Source organism: Miniopterus schreibersii (genome assembly GCF_964146895.1).
Source record: "Miniopterus schreibersii genome assembly, chromosome: 2".
NCBI classification, from domain to species: domain Eukaryota; kingdom Metazoa; phylum Chordata; class Mammalia; order Chiroptera; family Miniopteridae; genus Miniopterus; species Miniopterus schreibersii.
Genome location: NC_138102.1, coordinates 186178667 through 186205970, shown reverse-complemented (window position 1 = coordinate 186205970; position 27304 = coordinate 186178667). Strand labels below are relative to the sequence as shown.

The 27304-nt window shown below is 59.2% G+C and overlaps 1 protein-coding gene across 1 annotated transcript in view; it reads right to left on the bottom strand.

The window, feature by feature from the left end:
• Window positions 1-27304, bottom strand: part of TBC1D22A (TBC1 domain family member 22A) — a 146342-nt gene that overhangs the window by 19388 nt on the left and 99650 nt on the right. Inside the window, exon 11 of the mRNA XM_081127383.1 lies at window positions 21715-21842. Coding sequence (XP_080983509.1) covers window positions 21715-21842 — 128 coding nt within the window. The remainder of the gene's footprint in view (window positions 1-21714; window positions 21843-27304) is intronic.

Here is a 27304-nt window from a genome sequence, read left to right as displayed (position 1 = left end):
AGTCTGGGGACAGCCAGGCTCACGGCCCGCAGCCCGGACGTCTTTCTTGATCAGAGCATCTCCAACGCGGCGTAGAAGGCGACGCGCCAGGAATGCGAGATGGAGCACGGCCTGCAAATTCGGAGAGCTCGGGAACCCCTCGCAGGCCCTGACGGGAGGATGGGTCGGCGCCAGCAGTCCCACCACGGAAATCCAGAGCCTGAAGACAAGCACACGGCCGCACAGCCACGTGAATACTAAAAACAGGGAAGCATGTGGCAACGGGCACTGGAGGCTGGTGCCGTTTATGGGAAGTTTCTGATCCTTCATCACGATGCTACGTGTTGCTTCCGGAAACAGCCCGTGTGGCACAGACGCAGCAGCGTGTCCAGGAGTGAAGCAGCCTCGCTGCAGGAAAGAGGACACTGCAGTGGCACAAGGAAAATTTAATCTCTAAGTAAGAAATGAAAGAGCTGAAGCAAAATGGGAAAGAAATGAAGACTCGACAGAGCTGGGTAGCAGCACAGGGGCGGCTCCTGAACCAGTGACACTCTTCTGTGAACTTGAGGTTGTGCGTAATCGAAAGAGAGAGACTGGGACGAACCTGAACGGTCTTTCCGGAGTCAGCAAGGGATGTGTCCGTCTGGAGGGACCACGGTGCTGTGGCCCAGCCCCCAGGTCCGCGCTCAGGCTCCGTGGCCTGAGGTGGCCCCACCCTTGGTTCTGACCTCGCGACCTTGGACGGCCCCTGCTCAGCGCTGTCTCGGGTCCGGGCACCGGCTGAGGCAGCCCCCAGCCGGGGCCCCACCCGCCTTCCTTGGGACCCTCCCTTCAAGACGGGGCCCACGCTGCCCCCGGCCCTGGTTTTGGGGAAGCTCAAGGATGGCAACAGGACAGAGGCGCTCCCCTCCTCCCGCCTCTGCTCCAGCGGCTGGTGGGCCGCAGAGGAAAAGCCAGACGCCCCGAACATTACGCGTTTTCTTAAAAGTGCACTTCAGGCTCCCCAGTGGAACGAGTTTTGCTTATAAAACAAAAATATTAAAGTCCAAAATGTCTACAGATTAACTAAAGGCAGATTACTCAGGCACGAGGTGCAGTTTTTAAAGCGCAGGAAATAAGGCAAAGAAGCAGTTTCCCTTCTGTTTCTTCTGGCGGAGAAAACGTAATAAAAGGAGCAGTTTTTCACCTTTAATGGCATCGTTAAGCTTCCCTTGTAATTTCTGGCGCTGAAATACAGCCCCCAGCCCCTGGTGGCGGGAGTTTCTGTGTCTGCGCAGCTGTGTGGGTGCATTTTTCAGGCCGTTCACGTGACAGGCGTTGCTTCCCACCCTCTGCTCGGATCCAAGCGACCGCTTCCGCTGCGCCAGCAGATCTCGCTGCAGCTTCCTCTGAACATCCATCAACGGCCACCGCGGCCACCGCCGCCCGCCAGAAATGCAGAGGGCTGGTGTTCCCACGCGCCCCACGCCCCGGGTCTGGCCCGGCTGGTGACGGAGCCGTGAATCACGCTCGTGTGGGGCCCAGCCCTGGCGCATAAACGAGCCTGCGCCCGCCAGCACCTTGCAGTCACCGACCCGTTGTCTCCACGCCGGGCCCCATTACCGCCGGCCTGACACTTATTGGCATGTGTCTGTCCATGTCTGAGAACATTCCCGGTGGTTACATGACAAAGGTCACAGCCCGTCAAACTCCCCCTGAGTCATCAGCACCCACAGCGCTGAGCTGGGAGAGGGGGGTGACCACGGGCTGCCCCCAGCTCCGGGGCTTGGGAGGTGGCCCTCATGTAGCAGCAACTCCTAACTGAAATGAACATTTTAAAGCCACGAATTACAAGAGAAAAACATAAAATAATAAAAAATACTGAAATACTTAGAAATTGCTGATACACGTATGACCGATGGGCGAGTGGGTCCGGTGCCGCCGGGCGCGTCCATCAGGAAGTCCCCCGCTGGCTGACGGTCTCTGAGCGCCGCCCCAGAGTGACCGCGCGATTCTCTCACTCCCTCCACACCCAGGGCTGCCTCTCCCCCTACGGAGTCACTTCCCTCAAACGCCTTTGATGGCCAGAAAGGCACGGCCCTTGCGGGGGTCTCCCCTCCTACTCACCAGCTGAGGCCCTCGCAGCCTTCAAAGGGAGAGGGCGAGGGTGTACTTAGGAATCGCTGCGGAACCACGGACTTGAACACGTTTACGCTTCCATCCACCGCACAACAGTCCTTCCCACGCTCAATGTTCCCATTGCCGGCCAGCGGGAGCCCCTTTCAGCTGGGCTCCGATGTGACCCCAGGACTCGGAGAGGCCCCTGGCTTTCTCTACGACCCGTGGGCCTCGACCTGGAACCCGAGGTCTCTCCAAGGAGCCCTGTTTCTCCCGTGGGAAGGGCTGTGGAGACTGCAGGGCACGGTTTCCAGCGGCCCGATCAGCGGCGGGAGCTACAAGATACACTTTTATCCCTTTTAAAGAGAAAGCCGGGTTCATACGGAGTCTTAATTCATACTTGAGATTACAGGGTTCTTACTTATTTGATTTTATGATTGATTCTCTCATGTTGAAAACCTTACTTCCTATATTATCGTAATTACTTGATCCCCCTAATATATGTACTTATGGTAATACGTGCGTTTGGTACCTACGTGTGTCTATAAATAACAGCTTCGAGGCAGCACTGTTATTACCGACAGTCTGATGACTGAATAGGTTTTAAATGTCCTGGAAGGTCTCTGTGCTTGGGGTGTGCCCACGAGGGCCGCTGTTTGATCGCTCACGTCTGCGTGAAGCCATTTTTCCCTGTGGGATTCTGGCGCCGACGCGACGTCGCTCGGCTCAGTTTTAATGCTAGTTTTGTTCTTGCTGTTGAAGGACCGCTGGACAGCTCCTCGCTGGGGTCTGGTCCGGCCGCGCGGTTACGCAAGGCAACGCTGGCCCCACAGTGACAACTGAAGCAGAGTGCGAGCGGGCACCGGGCCGCCCCTGCCCCCCGCGGCCCCTCCGCGGCCCGGCCTCTGCCATCGGGCTCTGCTGTATTGTTTTGCTGATGTTTCTGTTTTGTTTGTAATATAAGCAAATACACGCGTGCTCGGGAAAAGGGGTGTGTGTGTACACGCCCCCCTCTGTGTGTCTGCGTGTCTGTGTATGTAGGCGCACACGTGCCTGTGCATGTCTGTGTGCACGTCTGTATGTGGGTGGGTGTACATGTCTGTCTGCGTGTGTCTGCGTGTCTCTGTGTGTACACGCACGTTCACGCCCACCCTCTCCCGACCAACCGGTCAGGGTGTCTGCGTCTGGCCCCTCTGGGGAAACGCCGGGCGCTCACGACGGCACCCAGCGCACCCGTCCCCCTGCGCCCTGCGCTGCGCCAGCCTGCGGCCGTCAGTCGTTCCCCCAGCCCCATGCGGGGGCACCCGTGGTGCGGCTACGAACAGGGCTGCAGCGAACACGCCATGGACGCAGCGGACGCTGCTGCTCCAACACAGCTCCCTGCCCAGCAGGTGAAAGCACGAGCTCCCCCTGCGGGGTCCCTGCGCCCGCCTCTCCTCCCCCACCACCAGCGCCCGCCTCGGGGCGGCGCACAGGACAGTCGCGCCCGACGGCCCTCGGGGGCGGGAAGGCGCCGCCCGCACGACACTGTGGCACGTTCACCGTCAGAATGTAGCCACAAGGGTCACGTTGTTCTTCTTTACCGCTGAGATAAGGGTAGATCCGCGCTCAGCTGACGGCAACGGCAGAGGTCCCGTACCGTCCACTCAGTGGGGACCACGTTTCTCGCTCACGTGAACAGGACGTAACGGTCAGCTCTTTGGGGCCCTGTGCCCCCCACGGGACTCACAGGCGATGACAGGTCCGTGGGTCCGATGCGTCACGCCCGGGCAGGTCTGTCCCTGAGCGCCGAGCTCAGAGGGTTCATCCGAGCGCGTGACTTCAACTTCGCTGTTCAAGTGGAAGTTCATTTGGCCGACGCCGCACATTCCCCGGGGCACACGTATGTGCACGTGGACACGTGCTCCCGTGTGCATGGCTGTGGACGGCCCTGGGGATTCCACACGAAGCCTGGCTGCCTCCCGTCTCTGGATCCCCATGAACAAACATTCATTCGACCACACGAGCCACGCTGTTCGGGTCCCTGGCGGCCACGCTTTCCGCCCCACGCCTCGCTCTGCTGAGGGGGGTTCGTACTCTCCGCTACAAGGCCATCTTCCTCTCAGACCGCGGCTTCGGGGCTCCTTACCTCCGTGACTTAGGACACGTACATTTAACACTGTCTCCTACAATGAGAGCGCGTCTTTAACTAACTTGGTATAGTTTCCCTTGGTCCTGCCGAATCGAAGTGTCATCGCTCCGGTTTGCTTCTGCTCTGGTTTGATGGGAAAGCTCTGCACACACGTCACTTCCAATCCTGCCACGTCCCCAAAAGGGGAATAAATGCTGAGAGGGAAAATTCAGGCAAAACTGGACAAATACACATTAAGGTCAGATGCAGGAAATATTCATCTAATCTGCAGGTATTTAAAATATTTTTAGTGACCTGTTTCGCTTCCAGGGAAACTTAATTCGTGACCAAACGCTCTGACGGTCCGCCCCCTCCGCCAGTCGGCACAGACAGGCAGGCGGCGGCGAGGGCTCGACAGAGCCGGAACGAGGCCGGCCACCCGCTGCTCAGGAAGACACTAACTCGCTGGGTGACTCCCCCTCGAGGCTCTGACCTGTGGAGGGGACCCCGCCCCCAACGTCTCACCTCAACTGTCCCCTCCCCCAGCTGAACAGTAGGTAGCGCAGCCGGAGCGGATTCTGAGTTAAGGACCATTCTCCACTCTGCCCGCGACGTGCATTCCATGGCTTCACGCACCCGCAGGTGACGGAGTCGTCCCCGCCCAACGCCGTGGTCCACCCCACCCCGTGCCGCTGAGAGGCCCTCGCCGCTCGTCCTGCGCCGGGGGCAGCTCAGTCCTGTGCCCCGAGTCTCTCCGAGCAGAGGTTCCCGGGGCCGTGTGCTCCACGACCACCCTGAGGGCCGCCCGGTCAGGGGCATAGGGCACAGGAGCCAGCATGTCCAGCGCGTCCCCCGGTGACGCTGCGCGCCGGTCAAGCGTCACGCTCGGAGCAGCGTCGCCCGTACAACCCGCAGGCACGCACCTGTCCACGTCTGCACGTCCACGGTGCCACCAGCCACCCCAGGGGCTGCATCCGTGAAATGCGGCTGGTGGGACCAGGCCACTGGATTTCTCCATGTTTTTAAACCTAATTAACACTAATTTAAAGAGCCACATGTGGCTAGTGAGTGGGGCGTCTAACCCGGCAGAACACCTGGGCCAAGGACAGCGCATCCCCTCCACGTCCCCAGGCAACGCCGAGGTCGCTTTAGAAGTGGCTTTTGCTGGTGTGCCCCCCGGGCACGTGTGTGTTCCCTCTCGTAAGAAACCGCCGCCGCTGACACCCCGCCTCCTGTGGAGGGCTCCGCACGCGCCCCGGGAGCGCCGGCAGCTCCCCCGTCTCAGCCGTCCTGGTGGCTGCGCGGCTCCCTGTGGTGCACCTTGCATCTCCTGCGGCTGGGGAGGCCGAGTCCTCCGCCGAGGATTTGCTGGTTTACTCACAACACCGTCCGCTGGGGAACGACTGAGTCACTGTCGGTTTTTAACGGGCGTCTGTGACGCCGAGCGGCAGGAGCTGTTCCGTGGCCCCCATCAGGGCCCTCGGTCACACGCGGGGGGCACGTTCCCTCCGGGGCCTCCCAGCTCTTCGGGACTCTGCCGGCCCACCCTTGCGGGGTCTGCCGGCCAGCACCCCACCGCCTCCCTCACGGTAGCTTTACAGAACATCTGGAACTCAGGACGCCGAGGCCGCCACTGGGGTGTTTTTCTTTACGAAATTTTGTAAATTTTGCTATCGTAGGTCGTTTGTATTTCCATGTACATTTCAGAATAAACAGTTTCTACAGGAAAGCCTGGTAGGAGTCTGGGGCTGCACTGACTCTAAAGGTCGATTTGGGAGAGTATTTTAATATTAAATCTTCCAATTCATAAACACGGTGTTTGTCACCATACATTTCTTCCATTTCTCTCAACAACGATTTGCAATTTTAGTGTCAAAATCTGAAGCCCCCTTAGTTGATGTCACCCCAAGGTGTGTTTATGAATTTCACGTTATTATAAATGGTGCTGGTCCCCAAATTCCATCTTCCAGTCGTTCGTTACTAACCCGGAGGAACACAGCCGACTTTCCCAGGTTAACTGTTTCCAGCACCTCCGTTAGCTCGCCCTTCCTGGTGGGCTCCTCGGGATTTCCTGGCACGTCCCCAGCAAGGACAGGCCCGCTCTCCCCTCCCGATCCCTACACCTGTTGGCGTTTCCACTCAGGGCCGGCCCGGCCAGGCCTTCAGCACAGGAGTGAGAGCAAGCGCTCTGCTGTCGGCCTGGGGCACGGCTGGCTTCCCGGGGACGTGATGTGAACTTGGGGCACGGCTGGCTTCCCGGGGACGTGACGTGAACTTGGGGCACGGCTGGCTTCCCGGGGACATGACGTGAACTTGGGGCAGGGCTGGCTTCCCGGGGACGTGACGTGAACTTGGGGCAGGGCTGGCTTCCCGGGGACGTGACGTGAACTTGGGGCACGGCTGGCTTCCCGGGGACGTGACGTGAACTTGGGGAAGGGCTGGCTTCCCGGGGACGTGACGTGAACTTGGGGCAGGGCTGGCTTCCCGGGGACGTGACGTGAACTTGGGGCAGGGCTGGCTTCCCGGGGACGGGACGTGAACTTGGGGCAGGGCTGGCTTCCTGGGGACGTGACGTGAACTTGGGGCAGGGCTGGCTTCCCGGGGACGTGACGTGAACTTGGGGCAGGGCTGGCTTCCCGGGGACGGGACGTGAACTTGGGGCAGGGCTGGCTTCCCGGGGACGGGACGTGAACTTGGGGCAGGGCTGGCTTCCCGGGGACGCGATGCGAGCTGCATGCTGCACGCGCCCGCTGTGACTGAGGAAGCTGCCTCTGCTCCTGGGTTACGGACAGTTCCTGCCGCGAGCGGGTGCTGACTCCGCCTGTGTCGTCGGACGCAACCCCCCCGCTCTTGCCCGTGTCCTGGTGGCGGTCGACGATGGCGGGAACACCAAGCCAGCTGCATGCCTGGGACAAGCCCGCTTGGTCACGACAGGCTCGTTTTCACGTAGTGCCCGGCTCGATTTGCTGACGCTCCCCGAGGACCTGCTTCTTTACTAAGGGGGGCTATAGGCCGGTCACCTCCTCTCCTTCCAACGTCCTTGTCTCATTCTGGTGTCTCAGTTACGCCGACGGGCGGAGGAGATGCGCCGAGGGGCGGAGAGGAGAGACGCGCGGACGGGCGGAGAGCGCAGGTGCCGCTCTTGACGGGCAGGGGTCTTCCGGGCTTCTTGCTTCTCGGGCAAGGCTGGGTCACCGTGCCCACCAAGGGACCTGTCCATCCCGCGGGGGCGCGGGCGCGCTCTCTCTCACTGATTTCTGCCCTCTGCATTTTTATTTCCTTCCTTCTGATCACTTGTGGGTTCATTCCCTCTTCTCTTTCAAGCTTCTAAAGATGCAAAGCAAAACTATTGACTTTATGGATTTTAAATCTTTCTTTTCTGATGCCGAATTTACAGGAATATGTCAGCTCTCCCAGCACGGCCTTGGCTGCAACCCACAAATTCAGACGTTACTTTTTACCAGTCATTCAGTTCAAAACCTTGCACCCAAAGGTCCCTCAGAGGTGTGCCGTTGCTTTTCGGGCGCATTCCTGCTGACTTCTAACTCAGTCTGCGAGGTGAGGCAGGAAGACCGTGCGGCTCCATCTCCTACATCCCGGGCACGCCAGGCGCTGGGCACTGCGCGCGTGCAGGGAGGGGTGCCTGGCACTCCGGCTGTTGGACGCTGGTATTTCGGTGTCTCCTCCACCTTTACTGAGTTTTGGTCGATTCGTTTTGTCCATCACTGGGACAGAAAGTTAAAGCCTCCAGGTATGTTTGTGCTGCTGTTCCAATGACAGGAACAGCCCTTAACATCTCTGCGCTAACTGCTCAGTGTGAGCCTCCAGATTGCACAGCTGTCCATCCGGACGCTGAGCATGGCTCTGGGTCGAAGGGGACAAGGGACATCCTGCCCCGTCCCACCTGAGAGCCTGGCCTGACACGCCCTTCATCAGCCGTCCCCCAGGCTAGCAAGGTTTCCCTCCAGCTCGCCCCGCGCCCAAGGGGCCAGCCTTGCAGGGCCCTGGCTTTACCTCAGCGCCTTAGCCCCGCACCCCCCACCTGGGAGGGGCGCACAGTCTATCTCCTGCCCCAAGTGTGTCTGGAGACCAAGCTAGAGACGGGCAGCCCTGCCCCTTCCACCTACGTTTTCTTGGGCCTGGGCCAACCCTGCTTCCCTGCAAGCGTCCCTGCACCCCAAACCCGTTTCTGGCCCGTCAGCATCTGGCAGTTCTGGGGGTTCTGTGGTATCCACACTAAAGCTCGGCCTGCTACGCAGCCGCCCCACCATCACAGCAGAGGCACGCGGACCCGCGGACCCGGGGTGCCTAGGTTAACACAGGGGCTGCTGGTGTGTGATGGGCGAGAGGGCCGAGGTCCCAGACAGCCGGCCTAGGCTCTGGGCTGCATCTGCCGGGCAGCAGGTGCCACCACGGACAACCAGGCGCGGCAGAGGGGGCAGCCCCGGGTGCAGGAGCTTCTGTGCTGGGACCAGCAGGACAACAGAACTGGGGCACCGCTTACAGGGCCTGCTCGTCCCCGAGGAGTCAGCTCTCAGAGCCTCCAGGGAGCACCCACTAAATGTGCAAAGAAAGGGCATGAGACAGATTGTGTGCATCTGTTTTCCCAAACCCACACGGAACGTGAATTACTCACTTAAGGGGATTAGCTCAGGACAACGAAAGACACATTTCACGGCGGGCCTGCCTCTGTGCGGGATGCGGAGGTTGCCTGGGAAGGGCCGAAACAGGGAACTGACCACGCGTGCTGCTTCCAGAACCCCTGCGTCGTCATGGGGACGTTTCCAACCGGCCAGTCCCCTCTCCTAAGTGCCCCTGGTGGAAGCAGCGACACACGTCACAGGAGAACAAATGGGACCACACGAGCCAACCTGGGCCATCTCCCCTCCCTGCTGCCTCACAGGCCGTCACCCCCGGAGAGACGAGGGACGAGGGACGAGGGACGAGGGGGTCGGCATCACCAGCACCAGCGCCGCTACTGCTTTACACGGGATGTCAGATCTGCACCGTTTCTCGTAATTCTGCGTTTCACAAGCCTCCCTGGAAAGTGAGGAGTGACGCGCACCACCCGCCTCAGACCGCTGCAGCGACGCCAAGGTCCCGTCTGTGCACGTTTCCTCCTCCCGCAGCCTGCGGTCTGGCTGTCGGAGTCCTTCCCTGGCCGCCCGTGGTGAGGACACAGCTTCACACGGCTCACACCGCGTGGACAGGACTCTGTGGAAGGCGCACGAGGGAGTGCCGGTCACGTGGGACCCCGCGGCCTCGGTGCTGGGGCGGCCCCCCCACTCCTTGCTGGGACCCACGGGGTTCCCAGCGGGCAGGCTGCACGGTGAGCTCTGGCCGAGCCAGGAAAGGCGCCAGCAGCTCGGCACCGGCCTGGGCCTCCGCACCCCGCTGCCCCCCACGGCCCGGACGACATGACGCAGCGCCGTCCCGTGAGTTCCTGGGCCACGTCCGTTTCTTCACACGTCTGCCCTGCTGCCTCGACAGTCGGGGAGTCTTTCAGCCTCATTTTTCCTGGAATAATTTCTTATCCGTCATTTTTATGGCAGCATTAAATTTTAAGAGAGGATTGAGAGGGATAGGAAATCTATTGCATAGACCAACCCCAAAAGAAAGCCTTTAATAAATTTAGAACGTTCCATTTCACATTCAGATCTGACCCAGGCCCAGAAAGCTTTCTTCCTGGCCCAGAGCCATCCGTCCTTCATGCTGAGTGTGGGGCGGCCTGCAGCCAGGAGTGGGCTCCGCACGGCCCTCGAGACGCAGCGCCGGGGCCCAGCCGCGGCGGCCGGAGGACAGGGCCGCACCGCCCCCTGAACAAGCCCCGGCAGGTGCTCCCAAGTGTGCCCTACAGGACACCAGGCGCTTCAGACTGGGGCGCCAGGCACCCTCCACCTACCACGCAGGCCACTGGAGCCAGCGCAGGCCCTGTGCAGGGCGCGGCCCAGAGGCCAGCCGGGCAGTGCTACCCAGGAGGCTCCTGGCCCAGCGTGCAGCGGGTGGCAGTGGGTGGCAGCGGGGGCGCTGCTGCCCCACAGGTGCCCACAGGGTTAGGCAACGTGCTGGGGGCCAGAGGAACAGCGGAAACCACTCTGCTGCACTCGGTACCTCACTTCCGCTGAACGTGGGGCCAGGCTCTGCCCTGCTGAGAGTCACCACCGTCGTGAGGACAGCTTAGTGGCTCCTTTCAGACTCAACACGGCTGCCTCGGGCCACAGAGCCGGCGAGGGAGTGGGGTGGTCTGGGCTTAGTATGGTCCTGCCACCTGCCAGCAGCTGGGCAGCCTCTCTCTCCTCCTAATTCCCAGGGAGGCTGGGCGCCCTCCCCACCAGTCCTCTGCCCCGCCAGCCCCTCCACGTCCACACCTGTCTGCCTGCACCAGGGGCCTCTGGACCCACGAGGCACCTGCCCACCTTGAGATGCCAGCTTTTAGACAGTAACACTCTTACAGTCCCGGGGACCCAGGGTCACTCCCCGCATGAGCCCCAGCACAGCAGCCGGTCTCGGGGAAGGATGCTGGGCCCAGCACACACACACTCACAGCCCAGCACGGCACACCAGGCCAACCGCTCCTGCCCTCACACACGGAGCGACGGACAGAGACACTGTCTGCACCACGCTGGCTCCCTGAGCTCAGAGATCCAAATGTACTCATGGGGCCGAGCCGGCTGGTTGTCCTCTTTCCCAGAATCCCATGAACCACGGCCACAGAGCAGACACCGCGCTTCCAGGCAGACGGCTCCAATCTCAAGGCGACTAGTTGGCGGGTGTCATTCAGAAGGAAACAGCGGAAACGGCAGGTTGGAGCCTTTGCCTCTGACCTTGAGCTGAGGGTTTCCCGTTTCTATTTGGAGACCATAAAAGCAGAGAGAAAATGGGTGCAGCCAACCCCGGGCTGGGCAGGCCAGAGCAGACCCGGAATCCAGCACCTCAGGGGGCAGGGGACAGTGGCCAATGCCATCACCAAAAAGCAATAGGACCGTCATGAACTGACCGAAGGTCACACAAGCAGCTCACAGACTCGCAGGATCTGGTGGGAAGACTGAGTGCTGACCCGTCACGGCTTTCTGGCAGGAATGTCCCTCGGCTGAGCCCCAGAGCACCACTGGAAAACGGGGCCGGGGCCTGAGGGGTGATGGGGCCACAGGAGCTGACATGTGCTGCGGGCCATGACAGCAGCTGGCACGTGTGGGTTCTTCGACAAAGGGGATTTTTCTTATTATGGTTTTTACTCTTTTCTCCAATAGTTCAGAAGACTGACTTCTAAAATGGAAAAAAAAACTAACACCCAAGTATAGTGCTCAAATTTAACATCAATAACCTTAACAAACATTTATATGCAAGACTCCCAGGGATGGAATTGCCAGGCTGTGTCCAGTGTGGAATTCAAAGCAACAGGGCATCCCAGGAAACCGCTCAGGGGAGCAGTGCCGGGATCTGGGATGGGGGCACAACCGCTCCTCCCAGCAGAGCCTCTGACACGGTAGGGGCGGCGTTCACCCGGGGTCAGGCCCTGTGGATTCACACGCGTGTGTCTGACAGGTCACACGGCACGGGGCTGGCGCACCTCGGGCAGGGCAGGAAGCTTCTGCTAAATCACCTGCTCCCGAGAACTGTGACCGCAGTGCTCAGCCTGGGCTCCGGGGGGCGCCTTCCACCAGGGCCAATTCCACCAACAGCAGGCTGGTGCGCAGGCTCACCTTCTGGATCAAATTTGCAATAAGGTAACGCCAACCTGTGGATTCTTTGCTGGAACTTTCAGTGAGATCTCAATGCTGGGAATCCACGAGGTAATTGAGTCAAATGAGCTCCTCTAAAAACTTGCTTTTGCAACTTTTGTTGTATTATTAGACTTTGCAATAGGAGTTATTTTAACAATGTACAATGTAATTAGCCACTTAATATCATTAAGAAAATTTATGAGCCTTTTTGAGTTGAAAAACAGCCCAAAATGGTATTTATTAGTTATCCGGGGCTAAAAATAGGACCCTACTGCCTCAGCGAACCACGTTTAAAAAAATGTACAGTCACAAATAATATGTCTAATTATGTATTAAACTAATTCCTGCCTTCACCTTTTGAATTTCTAAACTCTCTACCTCATGTATCATTTTAATTGTTTTTCCAGTTCACTCCCAGGGAAACCGGCTGATGGAGAATTAATTATGGCCCAATGGAGAGGCTGCCGGCACTGTTCCTGACACAATCGGAGCCCTGGCCTCATTTGCATGTCTCCTTTCATTCCAAACAATGGCACTGCTGAGATTTTGGCATGAAATTGTGAGCTCATTAAAGAGGACACTATCATATCCATTTCCACAGATATTCATCCATTATCACATTTCCCTGCGACACGAGCGGGTGAATAGAGAGCGGCCGGGGCGAGGGCGCCACCCGACCGCCCGAGGACAGGGTTGGAGACCACTCAAGCCTGGGACAGACCCCAGGAAGGCGGGCACTCTGGGTGGCGGGGAGGCTGCGGCGTGCAGCCATGCGAGGCCCCTGCATGCCCTCAGCTATGCCTCACGCCCCACGGCACCCCAAGGAACAGCACCCAGGGGAGTACCAGTTCCCCTGCTGCCTGGCACAAGGGGCTCAAGGGCACCACACTTCCCCACCCTGAGCACGGGGTGACCTGTTTCCTGTATCTGGGGTGTTTCTCTCTATTCTGAGAAGCGACCATGAGCTTTACACATATGCACACCTTGGGCTTATTTACCTGCTGGAGCTGTTCCCAAAAAGTTGGGGTGTCACAATGACAACCTTTCTGAAGTCAGTCACCTCCCTGAATTGTCCTCAACAAACTCCTGTCCTTCCCTTCCTGTCCGTGTGACACCGCCAAGTGCAGGAGGCCCACTTTTCCCTGATCCTGTGTCCATTGGGCATGGTCCCAAGGTGTGTCAAAGTCCTCTAGCTCTGTGGGTCCACAATGGGCTCAGCATTTCCCGGGACTCCTCCACCCACCAGCAGGCCGGCCAAGGACCTCCGAGCAGAACTCAAGGTGCTGAGGAGCCACGGCCTCCTCACCTGAGACCCAAGGGCATTCACGGAGGGTGAGACACCAGTAACCAGCTGCTTCCTGCACCCGGGGAACCAGATCGGGCCCTAGGAGCCTGGCTCCACCAGGGAGGGCTCCGGGCAGAGCAGCATGGCCTCCTTCCTCCTCAGCTCATGCAGAGTCAGAGACCCCCAACCTCGCAGGCCCTAGGACCAGAGGGAAAGGCTGAGGTCCCCTGCAGAGACCCGTCAATCGGCTCGGCCTTCTAAGGGAAGGCCCTGCTCAGTCTCCATGGAGAACCACAGCAGCAGAAGGGAATCCTGAGCAGCACTCGTCTCTCGCCCCAGCCTCCCTGCAGGTCCAAGCGGCCGGCCTGGCGACAGGAGAAGCCCCTCAGAGGTCGCGGCGCACCTGCTCTGGGGAGAAGGCCAGCCACTGAGCAGGGCCCACGCCTGTGCTGGCAACTTTGGAGATGGAGATGGAACACTTTAAATTCTCACGTCACTGAGGAGCCAAAATCAGGCTCAAAAGCAACCGTAATTTGTAAGTGAGAGCGCTCTCGTTTAATGAAACACTGATGCAGCCCCTAGGAACGGCCTCTTCACAGTGATGGAGATGAGCGGGCACAGTGCACCCTTCCAAAGGCACGTCGGCTGCAAGGAGGAAATTAAAGACACTTGGAGAGTTAACATTTATTCTGGGTGAATTTTAATTAACAGTTCATGCCTGACACCTCAAGCACCAGGCCCCGCAGTGACCGCGAGTGCCCGAGTGCCCGGGGCTCCAGCGCCCCCCGCAGGGTGACGGCGACAGCGGGAAGGGGCAGCTCTCCCCCGCTGGGCAGGTCAGCCCCAAAGCCCCGGCGGCTGCTTCGTGACGGTGCACTCACCAGTAAGAAAGAAATTTCTCCCTGAAAACGTGCTACCAATTCTGTACGGAAACAAAATGCCACCGGGTGAAACGGATCAGGCAGAACCATTTACTCCTCCCCAGCATCAACCGCCAGGCTGAGCCCAACAGCCCAGGCTGTGCGGACACTGGACAGGGACGTCCACGGCTTGGTCCTGCGTTCACTGGCACACGCGTGGCCTCGCGCGCACAGGTGCGGGTAAGGAGCGGCAGCCTGGCCTGTTCCGTGTGCCGATCCGCACGGCAGGGCCAGTGACGCTGCCGCGAGCCGGGGGCCGGCAGCAGCTCTCGCCCCAATCCCAGCCTGGGGCCGTGAGCCTGGCCGCACTGGGAAGCAGGGTCTCTGCAGGCGGAGCGAAGGTGAGGTCACGGGGAGGAGGCAGACTCCTAATGGTGGCCGAGTCCTCACAAGAGGGGACGAGAAGGGGGTTGGCGCAGGCAGCATGGCAGAGCACATGTGACGAAAAGGCGGAGACTTGAGTGACGTGGCTGCAAGCCAAGGACGCCCAGGACTGCAGGTGACACTGGAGCCAGGGGAGCGGCAGGGGCAGCTTCCCCCCCAGAGCCTCGGGCAGGAGCCAGCCCTGCCGACACCCGGACCTCACCCCGTGGCCTCCAGGACTGCGGGGAAGTGATGCCACTTTAGGCTGTTTGTGGTTACTGAGCCCGAGAAAACCACCACACAACACCCCATCCTGCCCCTGCCTCAGCTTTCCCTGGGGACTGTGCTCCCCAGTATTTCCAGGGCTCCCTCCCTGGAGTATCCCAAGGATATGGTCCCTCCCGGAGTATCCCTGCGGGCTGCCCTCTCTCCATCTGGGAGACGAGGTCTCACTTTCACTTCTGGGCTCTGGGGCTGGCCGGGCTGAGCTACATGCCCCCAAACCTTCCAGGAGCACGTTAGGGGCTCTGTCAGCCCGGGGCAGCCCAACCTCTCAGGGGCAGCAGGCGGGGAGTCTGACCCTCCCTCCAGCCCCACAGAATAGGTTCGAGGTGCAGCTCAGGGAAGACGTTTCTCAAACCAGACTCACCAAGACGTCAGGGGAAAGACACAGACCCATTGTGAGAAACACCGCAGGACCCTCACCAGCCCCACAATGCAGGCACCGTGCTGAGTGCTCTCTTATTGTTGGGGCGTCTGAGAGCAGACCTCAGACCCCAACCAAGTCGCCAGTGGCCCACACCACCTCCTAAAGAAGACAGGCCGTGTGCACGTGCAGGCACTGGGCACGACCCACAGCCGGAGAGGATCTGAGGCCCACACAGGCCCATGGGCTCGCCCAGGGCCACTGAGCAACACTCCGGAGGAGCCGGGTCTGAGCCCAGGCCCGGGTCAGAGAGGGAAGCCTGCCAGCGCCTTGCTCCCCGACCCCACACCCCCAGCAAATGACTGACAACTGACAGTCGGGGCTGAGAGGGACAGGCAGACACAGGAGTGTACAAGGAGTAACCCACTCGGCCAGGGAACAAAGCCCGGCTCTGAGGCCACAGGAGGGGGCGCTGTGTCCCCAGTGTCCCCCAGAAGAAAGCTGCCGCCACAAAGCCCTCAGCTGGATGCTGAAAGGTTAGAACAGGCTGATTAAATTGCATTTGCATATGTATTTCCACTTTTGAATACTCAAGAAATAAAAATTTGCAATTTTTTAATAACGTGGACTTATGCATATTTAGATATTTCTTTGTGTGGAGCTGCTTGCTTTGTTCACCAACGGGCCAGAAGACGCCCTCTGGAAGAGCGCTCTGATCAGCACCGGGACCCGCCCCGCGCGGGCCGCTCAGACTGGCTGCTCCTGAGGCTTCCCGGTGCCGCAGGGCCGGGCGGTGCCTGGCAAAGAGGGTGCTCAAGATGGAACCAGACAGGTCCCGTGAGCTGGGGCGCTTGTCCACTGCGAGGAACAAACTCGCGTCCGAAAGTCACTCTGAGAAAAACCATCACCCTTATTGCACTGAGCACTCCCTCCAGGGAGATCAGGGTCAACCCACCCCACCCTCGGCCCACAGACTGTGCTGGACGGGCGATGGGGGCGGGGGTCCTCTTCCCTCTAAAGTTCCTGCAGCAGCTGATGAAGAACTAAAAGGCTGTGCGAGCAGGTGGGCAGTGCAGGGGGCCTGCTGGGAGTGGGCTGGGGGCTGTGGGCCCAGGCAGGAGAGCCAGCCCCAGGCACCTCTGAGGATCACTCTGGGCCCAGGCAGATGGCCGCCTTCTCCCTGTGGTCATTAACTAAAGGTCACAGGAAATTGGGCTGCAGAACTTGTCACTCAGGACACACCAGGCCAAGCTCCTGACAGCAACCTCAGGTTAACTTCCACTTTCTCATTTCTCCCCAGCACATAAGGGGAAGGTAATTACCAGGCGGCACAAACCTCAGAGGAGTCTATAAATCCCAGGCTCACTTACATGGAGCAACAGGCGCCCCTGGCACAGAGGGCAGTGAGGATCGCCCTGCCGACCCCGTCAGGGCATTCCTAGGTGGCAGAGACAGGTGAGGACATGGCTATTCTAATTCAATGTCCCTGTGCTCCCATGGGTGCTGTGGGGGCTGTGGGTGCTGCAGGGCACAGGGTGGGTGGGGCGGCAGTGGAGAAAGGGTTCCCAGTGCCCTCTGGGACCCTATCTCCCCCATCCCGCCTGAGGCCTGGCAGTGCCATCATCACACATGCCTACCCTGCCCTTTGCCCTGTGCTCTCTGCCCTCTGCCTGGTACGGGGGCACAGTCTCAGCAAGAGAGAGAGAAACCAGGTGTGCTGGGGCCACACCCAGGCCGCCCCTCCCGGCCCTCGCTGGACCCACTGCAGCACACCCGCCTCAGGAGCACAGGGGACCGCACCTGTATCTGTGCAGTGACCGAGGGCCAGCAGAGAGCCAAGGTCACCTGACAACATTGTCCAGGACAACACTGCCCGGGCCTGGGTGACGTCAGAAGCGCTCAGTAATAAAATGGCCCGTGCACCCCATCTGAGTGGCAGGCTCACCCCAGGCGTCCACGGTCACCTGCCTGCAGGAGCTGGCTCCCAGACCACTCCTCCCGGAGCAGCGGCCAGACCTGGGCAGCTGGGGCAGCCTCAGCCAGGGCCCTCCTGCTTCCTTGATCTTCTTTTATCCCCAGGGCCAAAAGCCATCCGCTCCCTCGTGTAAGGGTCGGGGGTGAGTCCTTTCACCCACTTCCACAGAGAAAGTCCAGCTTGACGGGCCTGGGGGAGGCAGGCAGGGCAATGCCGGTGAGAGCACTCAGACCACCGGTGGGGACAGAGCCTGGCTCTGGACAGAGGTCCTCCTGGGGCTGTGAACACGACAGTCAGCTGACTGAGCAGCAAAAAGAGGGCAGAGCCTGAGCCACCCCCACCCCACCCTCCCAGCCTGGGGAGCACGTGGACACTGAGCGAGATGCTGAAGGGCCACGTGCCGACCGGCAGCCTTGCTGGCCCACAGCCACGCTGCTCGGCTCCTGGGTCACAGCAACAGGGAGCAGCGACGCCCACGTGGCCAGGGGCCTAACTCTGACTTCCTGCCCCTCACAGGAGCCGCCTGCCCAGTGTGCACAAGCAACACCTCACCGATGCCCAGCAGCGATCCCACGGCGAGCTCTGGAGCAAGCTTGTCCACAGCTATGCGGGCGGGCCCTGCTGAGCTAGGACGTGGGTTCTGCTCCACCAGAGTCCAAGGGGCCGCAGACAAGCGTCCACTGGGGCTCTGGGAAATGTCCAAACACCTCCTTTCCTTTAGACAGGACCCAGTCCCCCTGGATCACAGGAGGCAATTCAGAACTTCACTGGGATGAAACACCCAACAGACTGACGGCCCTCATGCCACCTCCCTCACGTGGCATGTGCTGGGGCCCGGGGTCTGCTTGGAGCCCTGCGCAGTGCCCTGCCTCAGGAGGTGGCGCCCCAGATGGGCAGTGTGTGAGTGACCAGGTCCAAGGCCGAGGGCGACAAGCTCCCTGCTTCCTGTTCTGTGACTGACGGCACCCACGGAGTGGCGACTGAGACGCGCTTTGGGATGGGGCAGTGGAGGTGTCTTAACCAGAAAGCGGTGGCCTCTGATCCCGCCAGGAGGAATTTAATAAAAGCCTGGAACTGCATGAAGCCATCCTGCACCACTCACTGGGCAGAAGAAAGTTTCCCTACCCTTGAAGTAAAATCACTGCGCCGTGGCGCCCTCAGCGCCCCTCATTTAGAGGGGGCACCATCCCATCCCACCCCTGGCCACAGGGCCTGGGTAGTGCACGTTTCAACGAGTTAAAATTATGTCTAAAAACCAGCTCCTTGGTGACATTTTTCAAGTGCTGAACAGCCCCCCTGTGCCCAGAGACCACCGTAGGGCACTCCACCTTCCAGAACCTTTTACTGGGTCGCTGCTCTGGAGTCTCTCTGATGTCCGTGACCTCACACAGCCCAGTTTCCCCTCCTCCCCTGAGGCCCCTGGGCCACGCTCATGGGTTTCCTTCTTTTTTACCTGGATGATATTCCTGTGTGCATGTGTGCGCGTTTATGTGTGCATGTGTGTGTGTACATGTGTGTGCCTGACTGTGGGTGTGGACGTGGGTGTGTACGCGTGTGCGCATGAGTGTGGACATGTGTGTGTACGTGTGTGTGTGTGGATGTGGGTGTGTACATGTATGTGCCTGGGTGTGGGTGTGGGTGGGTGTGTAAGCGTGTGTACGTGTGTGTACTACAGTCACCCATTCATCACTGACAGACACTTAGGCTGTTTCCACATCTTGGCTACTGTGAGTAGAGCTGCTATGAACACGGAGTGAGGTATCTCTCTCAGATAATTCCCTTTCCTTTGGATAAACAAACTCAGCACACTGCAGGATGAAAAAGTCAACGTACAAAACTCAGCTGCGTTTCTAACTCAGTCAACTAACTGAACTGCGGAAAGAGAACCTGAGAAAACAACCCCACTTAAAAATGCAGCACCAACAGTACAATACGTGGGAGCACGTTCCCCCGAGGAGGGGGGTGATCTGTGCGCTGGCCACTGAACACGCTAACAAATGAAGACTGGAGAAATTTGCCCTGTGAATCGTCCATGCTGCCCCAGCGACCTACAGGCCCAGTGAGTCCCATCCAAGCCGGTGGCATTTCCCAGCACTAGAGAGCAAACTCAACTCTGTGGAACCCCGACGACCCCACACAGCCAGGCGACCCTGAGCCCACTGACTTTCCGATGCCCCTCAGCACAGACAGACACTGTGGTCTCCTGCCCTTCAGGAAATCTATCTCTCTCGACCCCTCCGGGCCCGTCTCCTCCCCCACTGGCCCTGCAGTGGACGTCCATCCACACTCACAAGAAAAGGAAGCAGCAGCATCCAGACAACGGGACACATCCCTCCAGGACCGCCCTGCCTGCCTTCGGACACGCCTCTGGGGCGGGCCCAGCCGCCACTGCTCTACGGCCCCCTTCTGTTCAGGTGTCGGGGACGGGCCTCCGTGGGCTGCTGTGCCCGCCTCTGACACGGGGCTCCTGCCCACGGGACCTGGCTTCTGTTACCGCTGCCTGTCACCCGAGCAGGAGCAGACAGGGACGCCAGACATGAACTTGCCTAAACCCTGGTCTGCTAATCACGTCCTGTTTACCAGGCGCCTGGTACTTAAGGATAAAACTATAGTTATTTATCTATTTAAATATATTTGATTGATTTCAGAGAGAGGAAGGGAAAGGAGGGAGAGAGATAGAAACATCAATGATGAGAGAGTCAATGATCGGCTGCCTCCTGCACGCCCCCCACTGGGTATTGAGCCTGCAACCCGGGCATGTGTCCTGACCGGGAATCGAACCGGGATCTCCTGGATCCTAGGTCAATGCTCAACTGCTGAGCCACACCGGGCCGGGCAAAACCGTGTTTATTTTGATGAGATGAGAATGTGGGGATTCCTGCTGGCGTTCAGAAGACAATGTCATCGCCTCCCTGTCACCGCCATGCCTGCTCTCACGCACTGGACGGCGATCCTGCTGGCCTCCTTACGGCCACAGGCCAAGCGTGTCAGGGAAGGGCTGACGGAAGAGCAGCACAGGCAACCGGAGCCCGCAGTGGTAGACAGGGATGCTGCGCGGCCAGGAACGAGGCGCTCAGCCCCATAGCTGCACTGCGCAGCCAAGGAAACTCGCCCAGAGCTCCTCTCACTCAGTCCTCAAAGCCCAGGCACCGGCGGCTGAGGAGGGTGATGCATCTCCGCGGGCCAGGGCTGGGGGCAGAGGAAAGTGCACTGGGCCATGTGGAGGCCGCAAAGCCCGTTCCCTCAGCCGAGACCCTGGAGCTGGAGAGCCACGCCGCCCCGGCAGCCACACCAGGGCCAGGGCCAGGGTGGATCATGCTCTGCACTGGGAAGCATGGGCCACCTCCCTGCTGTTGGGCAATTTCTGATTGTGAGTTTTCATGCTTGAGATAACGCACTCCATTCACTCTGTGCCACTATCTAGTCCAGGGCCGGGGACAGATTAGGTGCTTATCAATAACCTTTGTGGACACATATCCCCAAGGCACCTGCAGGGCTAAAGAGCCCCAAAACCTGTGGCCCAGCTAATGCACACTCGGGTTAGGGGAGAGTGGTTGCCAGGTGCCATCCTGTGATCACTGTGCACTCCCAGTGCCAAAGATGTGACACAATTTCATGATTACCTGGGCCTGTAAAATAAAAATACTCCCGTTTTTAAGATGTGAGAGGGTTTATGACCAGGGGACATCAGTTCAGGAATGAGTCCACAGTACAAATGAGGCAATTCATGACAAAAGTTAATTTCAGGAAAATTAACTCAGTAAAGATGCCACATCTGCACTTAAATTTTAATACCTATCAGGTGTCTTGGCGAGTGGAGGACCTAGACACACTCCGTGCCCTGGCTCCTCACAATGTGATGGACGTGACACCTAGCTCACCCGATGCCTAGTTCACCTGACACCTAGTTCGCCCGTATATGATGGGGACTGTCACAGGAGCTCTGCACTCAGCGAGAGGCGAGTCCTGAACAGCCTGGCCCAGCACAGATGGGCAGCACTCTCGATTTAGGGGAGATTAAGTTGTTCCCAAGATGCTCCCGAATCCAGCCAACAGCGCCAGGCTGTCGGCCACTTCAGCCAAACGGCCAAGGAACGGCTTTATGTCCCAGTAAACATTAGTGCCCAGGAGTTCTGTAGCTGCCAGGAACCTAGAAACTCAAAAACTGTGACCTCCCGACTCACGAGAGAGGAGAGATGTCACATTGCACCAACTGTCGGTGAGTTTTAAAATCTTTATTATAAGCACCTTGGAACACAAGCACCGTGAGTGTGAGTGTGAGTGTGAGTGTGAGTGTGAGTGTAGAGTGAGAGTGTGAATGCTGTGGCGGGTGTGGCTCAGACCCACAGACCCACACCATAGTCCAGAGTGTTTGCGCCATCCCCCCACCCAGTACCCGCGCCACATGGAAACCGCGAGTGAGCACGAGGAGGGACCCTATACAGCGCAGCTGGAGTGAAGCTCAGCCACAAACACAGCAAGAAGCTCTTTCCCTGCTTTACACCTACTCAGACGATGAGACAGCGCAAACAAACCCTATAGGACGCAGACCGACTGAGAGCCGCTCTCAAGGCCGCACCGAGGCACGCAGACCCGAGCAGGGCGCAGAGCTCACCTGGTAGGTGTCCCACAGGCGGATGGTGCAGCGCAGGGGCACCTCCCTCATCAGCAGGTTGTTCATCCAGCGGAAGGCGAACTGCAGGTACCTCACCTCATGCTGCTCCAGGTGCCGGTGGACTTGCTCTGTGAGATACAAACACAGGGCTGTCAGGAGGCACCTCGTCTGCGCCCACCATAGAACAATCTGCTCAGACAACCAGGGACCTCCGGGAAGCCTGCTCCCCAAACCCAGCAGGACGGCCAAGACGACGCCACCTGACAGACTAGAGCAGAGGCCAGTGGCAGAGCTGGGCCCCCCCCCCCCACCTGGCCAACAGACCAAGGCACCTCTCCTGGCCAGGGCAGGCCCACTACACACAGGCTAGAGTCCTGGGAGGGGTCTGGAGAGGAAGAGATGAGCTTGCCAGCTCCAAAAGACAACCTCCACCTCACCCAGGAAAATGCTACCTCCTCGCAGACCCAGCCAGTGAGTGCCAGGCAGGCACGGCCCTGGGCTCTGGGTCCAGGTCTAGGGCACATGAGGACAGCTGGGCCTCTGAGACGAACCAGGCTTCACTGACCCGCATTTCGCTGGCGCAGGACGTCCCATCAGGGACAAAGTCGCCCATCCTCAGCTCTGCAAGGGCAACTCCCAGCCCAAGTCCCTGCGGCCCCACCCAGGCCTCTGCTGAGCGAGTGGTCAGCAGCCAGTCAGGACAACTTCAGGCTCTAGGAAGCTCCATGTCTATGGAATCCTGAAGGGGTCACTTGAGGAAACAAAGTTCCGGTGATCACAGCCATGACGTCCCATGTGAGGGCCCAAGAGGTGGGACTGTCCCATGAAGCAGGTGCACGCTGCCAGACTGACCCAGAACGGGGACTTTCTGTGCTGACTGCTCTCAGTGGGGCCTCCGAGCATTGCTGAGGCCCTCCTCCTGCACTTTTCTTTTCCTTAACTCCCCAAGTCACAGACATGCCCTTCTTCCCGGAGTTCACCTTCCATGGTGCCCTGTCCTGAAAGGCATCCCTGAAAAAAGTGCATTGCTGTTTTCGGTTCTCCCAAAGAAAGTTCTAGAAACAGCAAATAAACAAGTGCAAGAGAAAAGTTAGGAAACACAGACAAGTGACCACAGAGGGGGGAGCTGCCGGAGTGAGTGACAGGCAAACAAGGCCGCCCCAGCCAGGCCCCAGTTCTCCTTCCAGCCCACGTGAGGAGGTGTCTGTATGAACTGGGGAAACACACCGCTCTGACATGTGCCTGCGAGGTCGCAACACCTTCCTGACATAAACTGGCAAGCAGACCTCTGGAAAAGTAAATGCTTATTTCTAAAGCATCTGTCACTGGAGTGACCTAACCAGACAAAGTAAAGACTAACTCTCTTCTTCCAGATGAGCTCCACCTAAAGCCCCACCTGCAGTGGTTACAGGGAAGGGTGAGCCCCCGGCCCCTCCCCATGAGGTATGGCAGGAGGTGACCCTGCCTCAGGCTGGGCCTGAAGGAGCTTGACCCAGACAGAGCGGCCAACCAGCTGCCTTGCACCACCCACCTATGGGGCAGCCTCCTGACCAGAGATAGGCACCACTGTAAGGCAGGCTGGAGAGCCTGTCAAAGGGGCATGCAAGGCGGCCACAGACTGAAACCAGAACTAAAGACTGTCCTGTTCATCGAAATGACCCCACATTGCCAGGTGGGTGCATGAACTCGCCCTGGGTTCCAGGACCAGCACCCTGGGCATGGCCATCACCCTCCGCAGAGCAGGCCTGGACCCGAGAGAGCACAGGCCACGGGACAACCAGAACCTGACGCGGAGTTGACCCCACAGGACACAGGCACACTCCCTCAGGAAGGGGGTTCCCCGTCCATCGGTGCTGAGGCATCTATCAGGGTCTCTGCACGCAAATCTGTGAGGGAGCAGCTGCAGAAGGGGTGAGGCCTGCGCCATCCCCTGCATGAGGTCAGTGGCGAGTAGAGAGACAGAAAGAAGGTTCAACCCAGAGCCTCAACACTGTTCATCAGACAACCGGCTCTGAGTGTCCTGAGAGCCTGGCCTCCTCTCTGCCCGATGCAGCCGAGGGGAACTAAAGCGTGTACCCAGCTGGCGGGGTGGGCGCCACGAACGTGAGGCACCTCGGGGCCCCTGCTCACGGGGAGGCCACCCTCGGTCCAGATTCAGGGCCCACAGGGGCATCCGGGCTAACAAACTGGAGAGAGCGAGCCCTGCTCCCGGGGAGGTGGCCACGCTCACTGGTCACGTGGTGTCTCAGGAAGTGAGTCATGAAGAGCGATAAGGGGCACCAGCCACCGGCTCTGCTGCCGCCTTCCATGGGCGTGACGAACATCTTGAGAAACAAGTGACTGGACTCCAGGCCTGACCCCCGATGTGCCGACACCAGCGCAGCACACGGATGTGCTGAGACGTTCCTCCCCCGTCCTCAGTGACCCCAGGCAGACGCTCTCAGTCAACACAGGGAGCAGGTCAGCAGTGACGCTGCGCCTGGGAGTCCCCGTCACTGGGGTGGGCACGTGCACGCACTGAAGCAGCGGCAGGCGTCACTAGGTTCTCTTCCAGGCTGGAAGGATTTCTCCATAATCCCTGTGCGGCGGGAGGGCGGTACCCAGCTGTGAAGGCGCCAGGAAGGTGTCCACCACGTGGGCCAGCGGAGAAGCCGCCGTGGTCTCTGCCAGAGGCTTTCCTCAGGACTTCAAACAGGAGGGCTGCGGACTGAAAATTCTGTCTTCTCGATTAAAAATAAAAATAAATATGCGAAAGCACTATATCCCAGGATTTGCACTGCAAAGAGGAAAACCACGCATCCCGCTGCCTTGGATAAGCACGCACGCTGTTTACGCAGGGCCAGGCGCTATTCAGGCTTACTTGCCCAGAAGCAAGTGTCCTCTCATCCACTGAGACCCTGAGAAAGGGAACCTCTCAGCCTCCGCGGGTGGAGAACTGAGTGGACACCTCGGCACCTGGGGTGCCTCGAACAGGCTGATTCAGGGGAACGTTTCAGTTCTCTAGTCAAGCAAAGGGTGAGAAAGAACAAAGCCCAGCCCCGTGACAGTGAGCACAGGCCTCTGAGCGCCACAGAGGCCTGGTCCTGGGCTTGCCCACCCCTCATTCGCAGAATGTGGTTTAGGGAACAGGTAAGCTAGAGAAGACTTGGGGCCCAGAGCTGTGCACCAGGGACAGGATGGCGGAGCTGAACATGGGGCAACAGGAAAGCAGCAGGAAGACCTCGGGGTGCAGAGTTAGCAGAGTCTTCTCTGATGCTGCACCATGCAGGGGGAGGGAAGGCGTGGCTCAGAAACAAATCCACGATGGAGGCCCTGGCCACAGTGCACCAAGCCTCCGCTGAATGTCCAGGAGAGCCTGCTCGCTGCCATCCCAGCACCCAGCCCGTGAGGGCTTCCCAAGGCGACTGCCAGGCCCGTCTCAGGCTCCCTCTGGACTCATCTGCACCACCACGACCCACAGCAAACGACAGTGGACAGGATTACAGACAGAGCAAAGGATAGAGGCCAGGCTCTGGGCCAGGGCCTGTGCCCACACCAGCCACAAGATGCCTGTCCAGGAGGACGCGGGGCAGGAACGTGTGAGACACGGCAGATCTCCAAGGTCACAGCCACTGCTTGTCACTTTCGCACGTGGGCCTTTATGGCCGCCTTTCAAAACCGACCACTCATGTCCTCACAGAAACACTGCTTCCCTCAGAAAGCCGTGGGTGAGTGGACGAACTGAGGTGAGAGGAAGGGCAGAGGCTGTCCCGTGAGTCCATGAGGATGGGTGGGGTGGGTGGGCCCAGGGGTGGGTGGGCCCAGCAGGCCTGCAGAAAACGGCCGACAGCTTCCTCATCACAGCCGTTACCCGGGACCGGCATCTAGTTGAGGAATTGATCTGTTCTGGGGAGAGATGGCATTTCATTCCGAGTCTTCGAGCAGAGACACTGATGTGTAATAAAGGTAATAGAACGGAGCCACATATCCGCGCGCAGAACTGTCTGGCTCACACTCCCAGTGAGGAAAGAGCAGCGGTGCCTGGGCAGTGCTGCTGGGGGACTGTGACATTCCTGCTGGGAGACGACTGTGACACTGGCAGGAGGGGACGTAAGCCACACTGTGGAAGCTGCAGTGCCCTGATGCGCTATGAGGACAGCAGGCCAGGCCATTTGCTCAGTCCACGCCCACACTCCTGTCACAGTCTGACACGTGCCCCACAACCTCAAGGCTCCTCGTGAGGGTGTCAGGGTCAGTGCTGAGCAGGTGGATACTTAACTACAGGCTCTCTGGGAAAGAGACTCTGGTTTACACCCCCAAACACAGGAGGCTATGTCCTCAAATGTGACCCCAGCAGAAGGCAAGGACACGCTCTGCTGGACATGCACTGTCCCCATGCCATGGTTGGAGAAGCATGGGAAAGCACCCTGAAGGCCGGGCCCACCAGGGACCCACAGCCCCAAGTGTAGAGGAACGAAAGGGCCATCGCTGCCACCTCTGTAAAGGCAGGAAGTGCCCGTGGCGTTTACGGAGGGCATGGCTCGCTGGCATGGAAAGGCAAGTGGCCTCCACAGCAATAGGCTGTCCTCCAGCCAGCCCAGCAGGGAGACGACTAGCGGCCGAGGCCACCCCACCCGGATTTGAGAGGGACATTGGCTCTTTATGGTGAGAGAGATAAAATCACTCACATCCCCCTAGCAGCTCACGGCCAAGAATAAAAACGACTTTGGGGAATCATTTCAAAGCCAGATTTGATGGCCTACACTCAAAACCAAGACAACGTTTCCTTCTTAAGGTCAAGGAGAATCGCTGTATGTGGAATCTCCACTTACAGTTTAATTAAGAAGTCTCAACGTGGCAATAAACTCGGAACATCAATCTCGGGAAAGAGGGTCACAAAGATATCCTGGTTAAGGAGAAAACCTCTCCATCATGAGCTCAGGGCTCACCTGCCTGTGTTTCATCACATGGGACAGCCCTCGCCACCTCCTGCGTGAGCAGGTGCCCTAGAGCGGCAGAGTGGTCTGCAGTGTCTCTGAGGGGGTGCGGGAGGGACAGTGCCAAAGGCACGCAGACAGAGCTCTCCCGCCCGCACCTCCCCTAGGTGCCATGGCCCTGCAGGCTTGGCCACACTGAGCACGAGGCCTCCCTGGGCCATAGACAGAGTTTCCGCAGCGATGGTTAATGACCCGTCCGCCGGCACAAACCATTCTCCGCACTCAGAATCCCACCAGGCGCATCGCGTGACATCCTAACTCACGACCCGACTGACCCGTCCCGAGAGGATGTCAGTGAGGCCCTCCACAGAGGCCAAAAGCCCACGACCCTCTTGGGACCCTCCAGCCCGCATGAGGGGAGAGAAGTATGCCTCGGTTTTTGGAAAATAAACCCCTCTACCTGCTCAGAGGGGGAAAGCTAAAAGCAAGCTTAAACTGGGCAGGAAACCACGGGGTTGGGGAGGATGCAAGGCCCAGAAAGAGACAGAGCAGGGAAGCAGGAGAGGGTCAGGGAGGGATCCCAGTGACAAGAAGGCAGCCACATGCTTCCAACAGACCACTGTCATTGCTGATGGCGGGGAGGGGTGACAGGCCTGACCCTGAGGTCCCGAGAT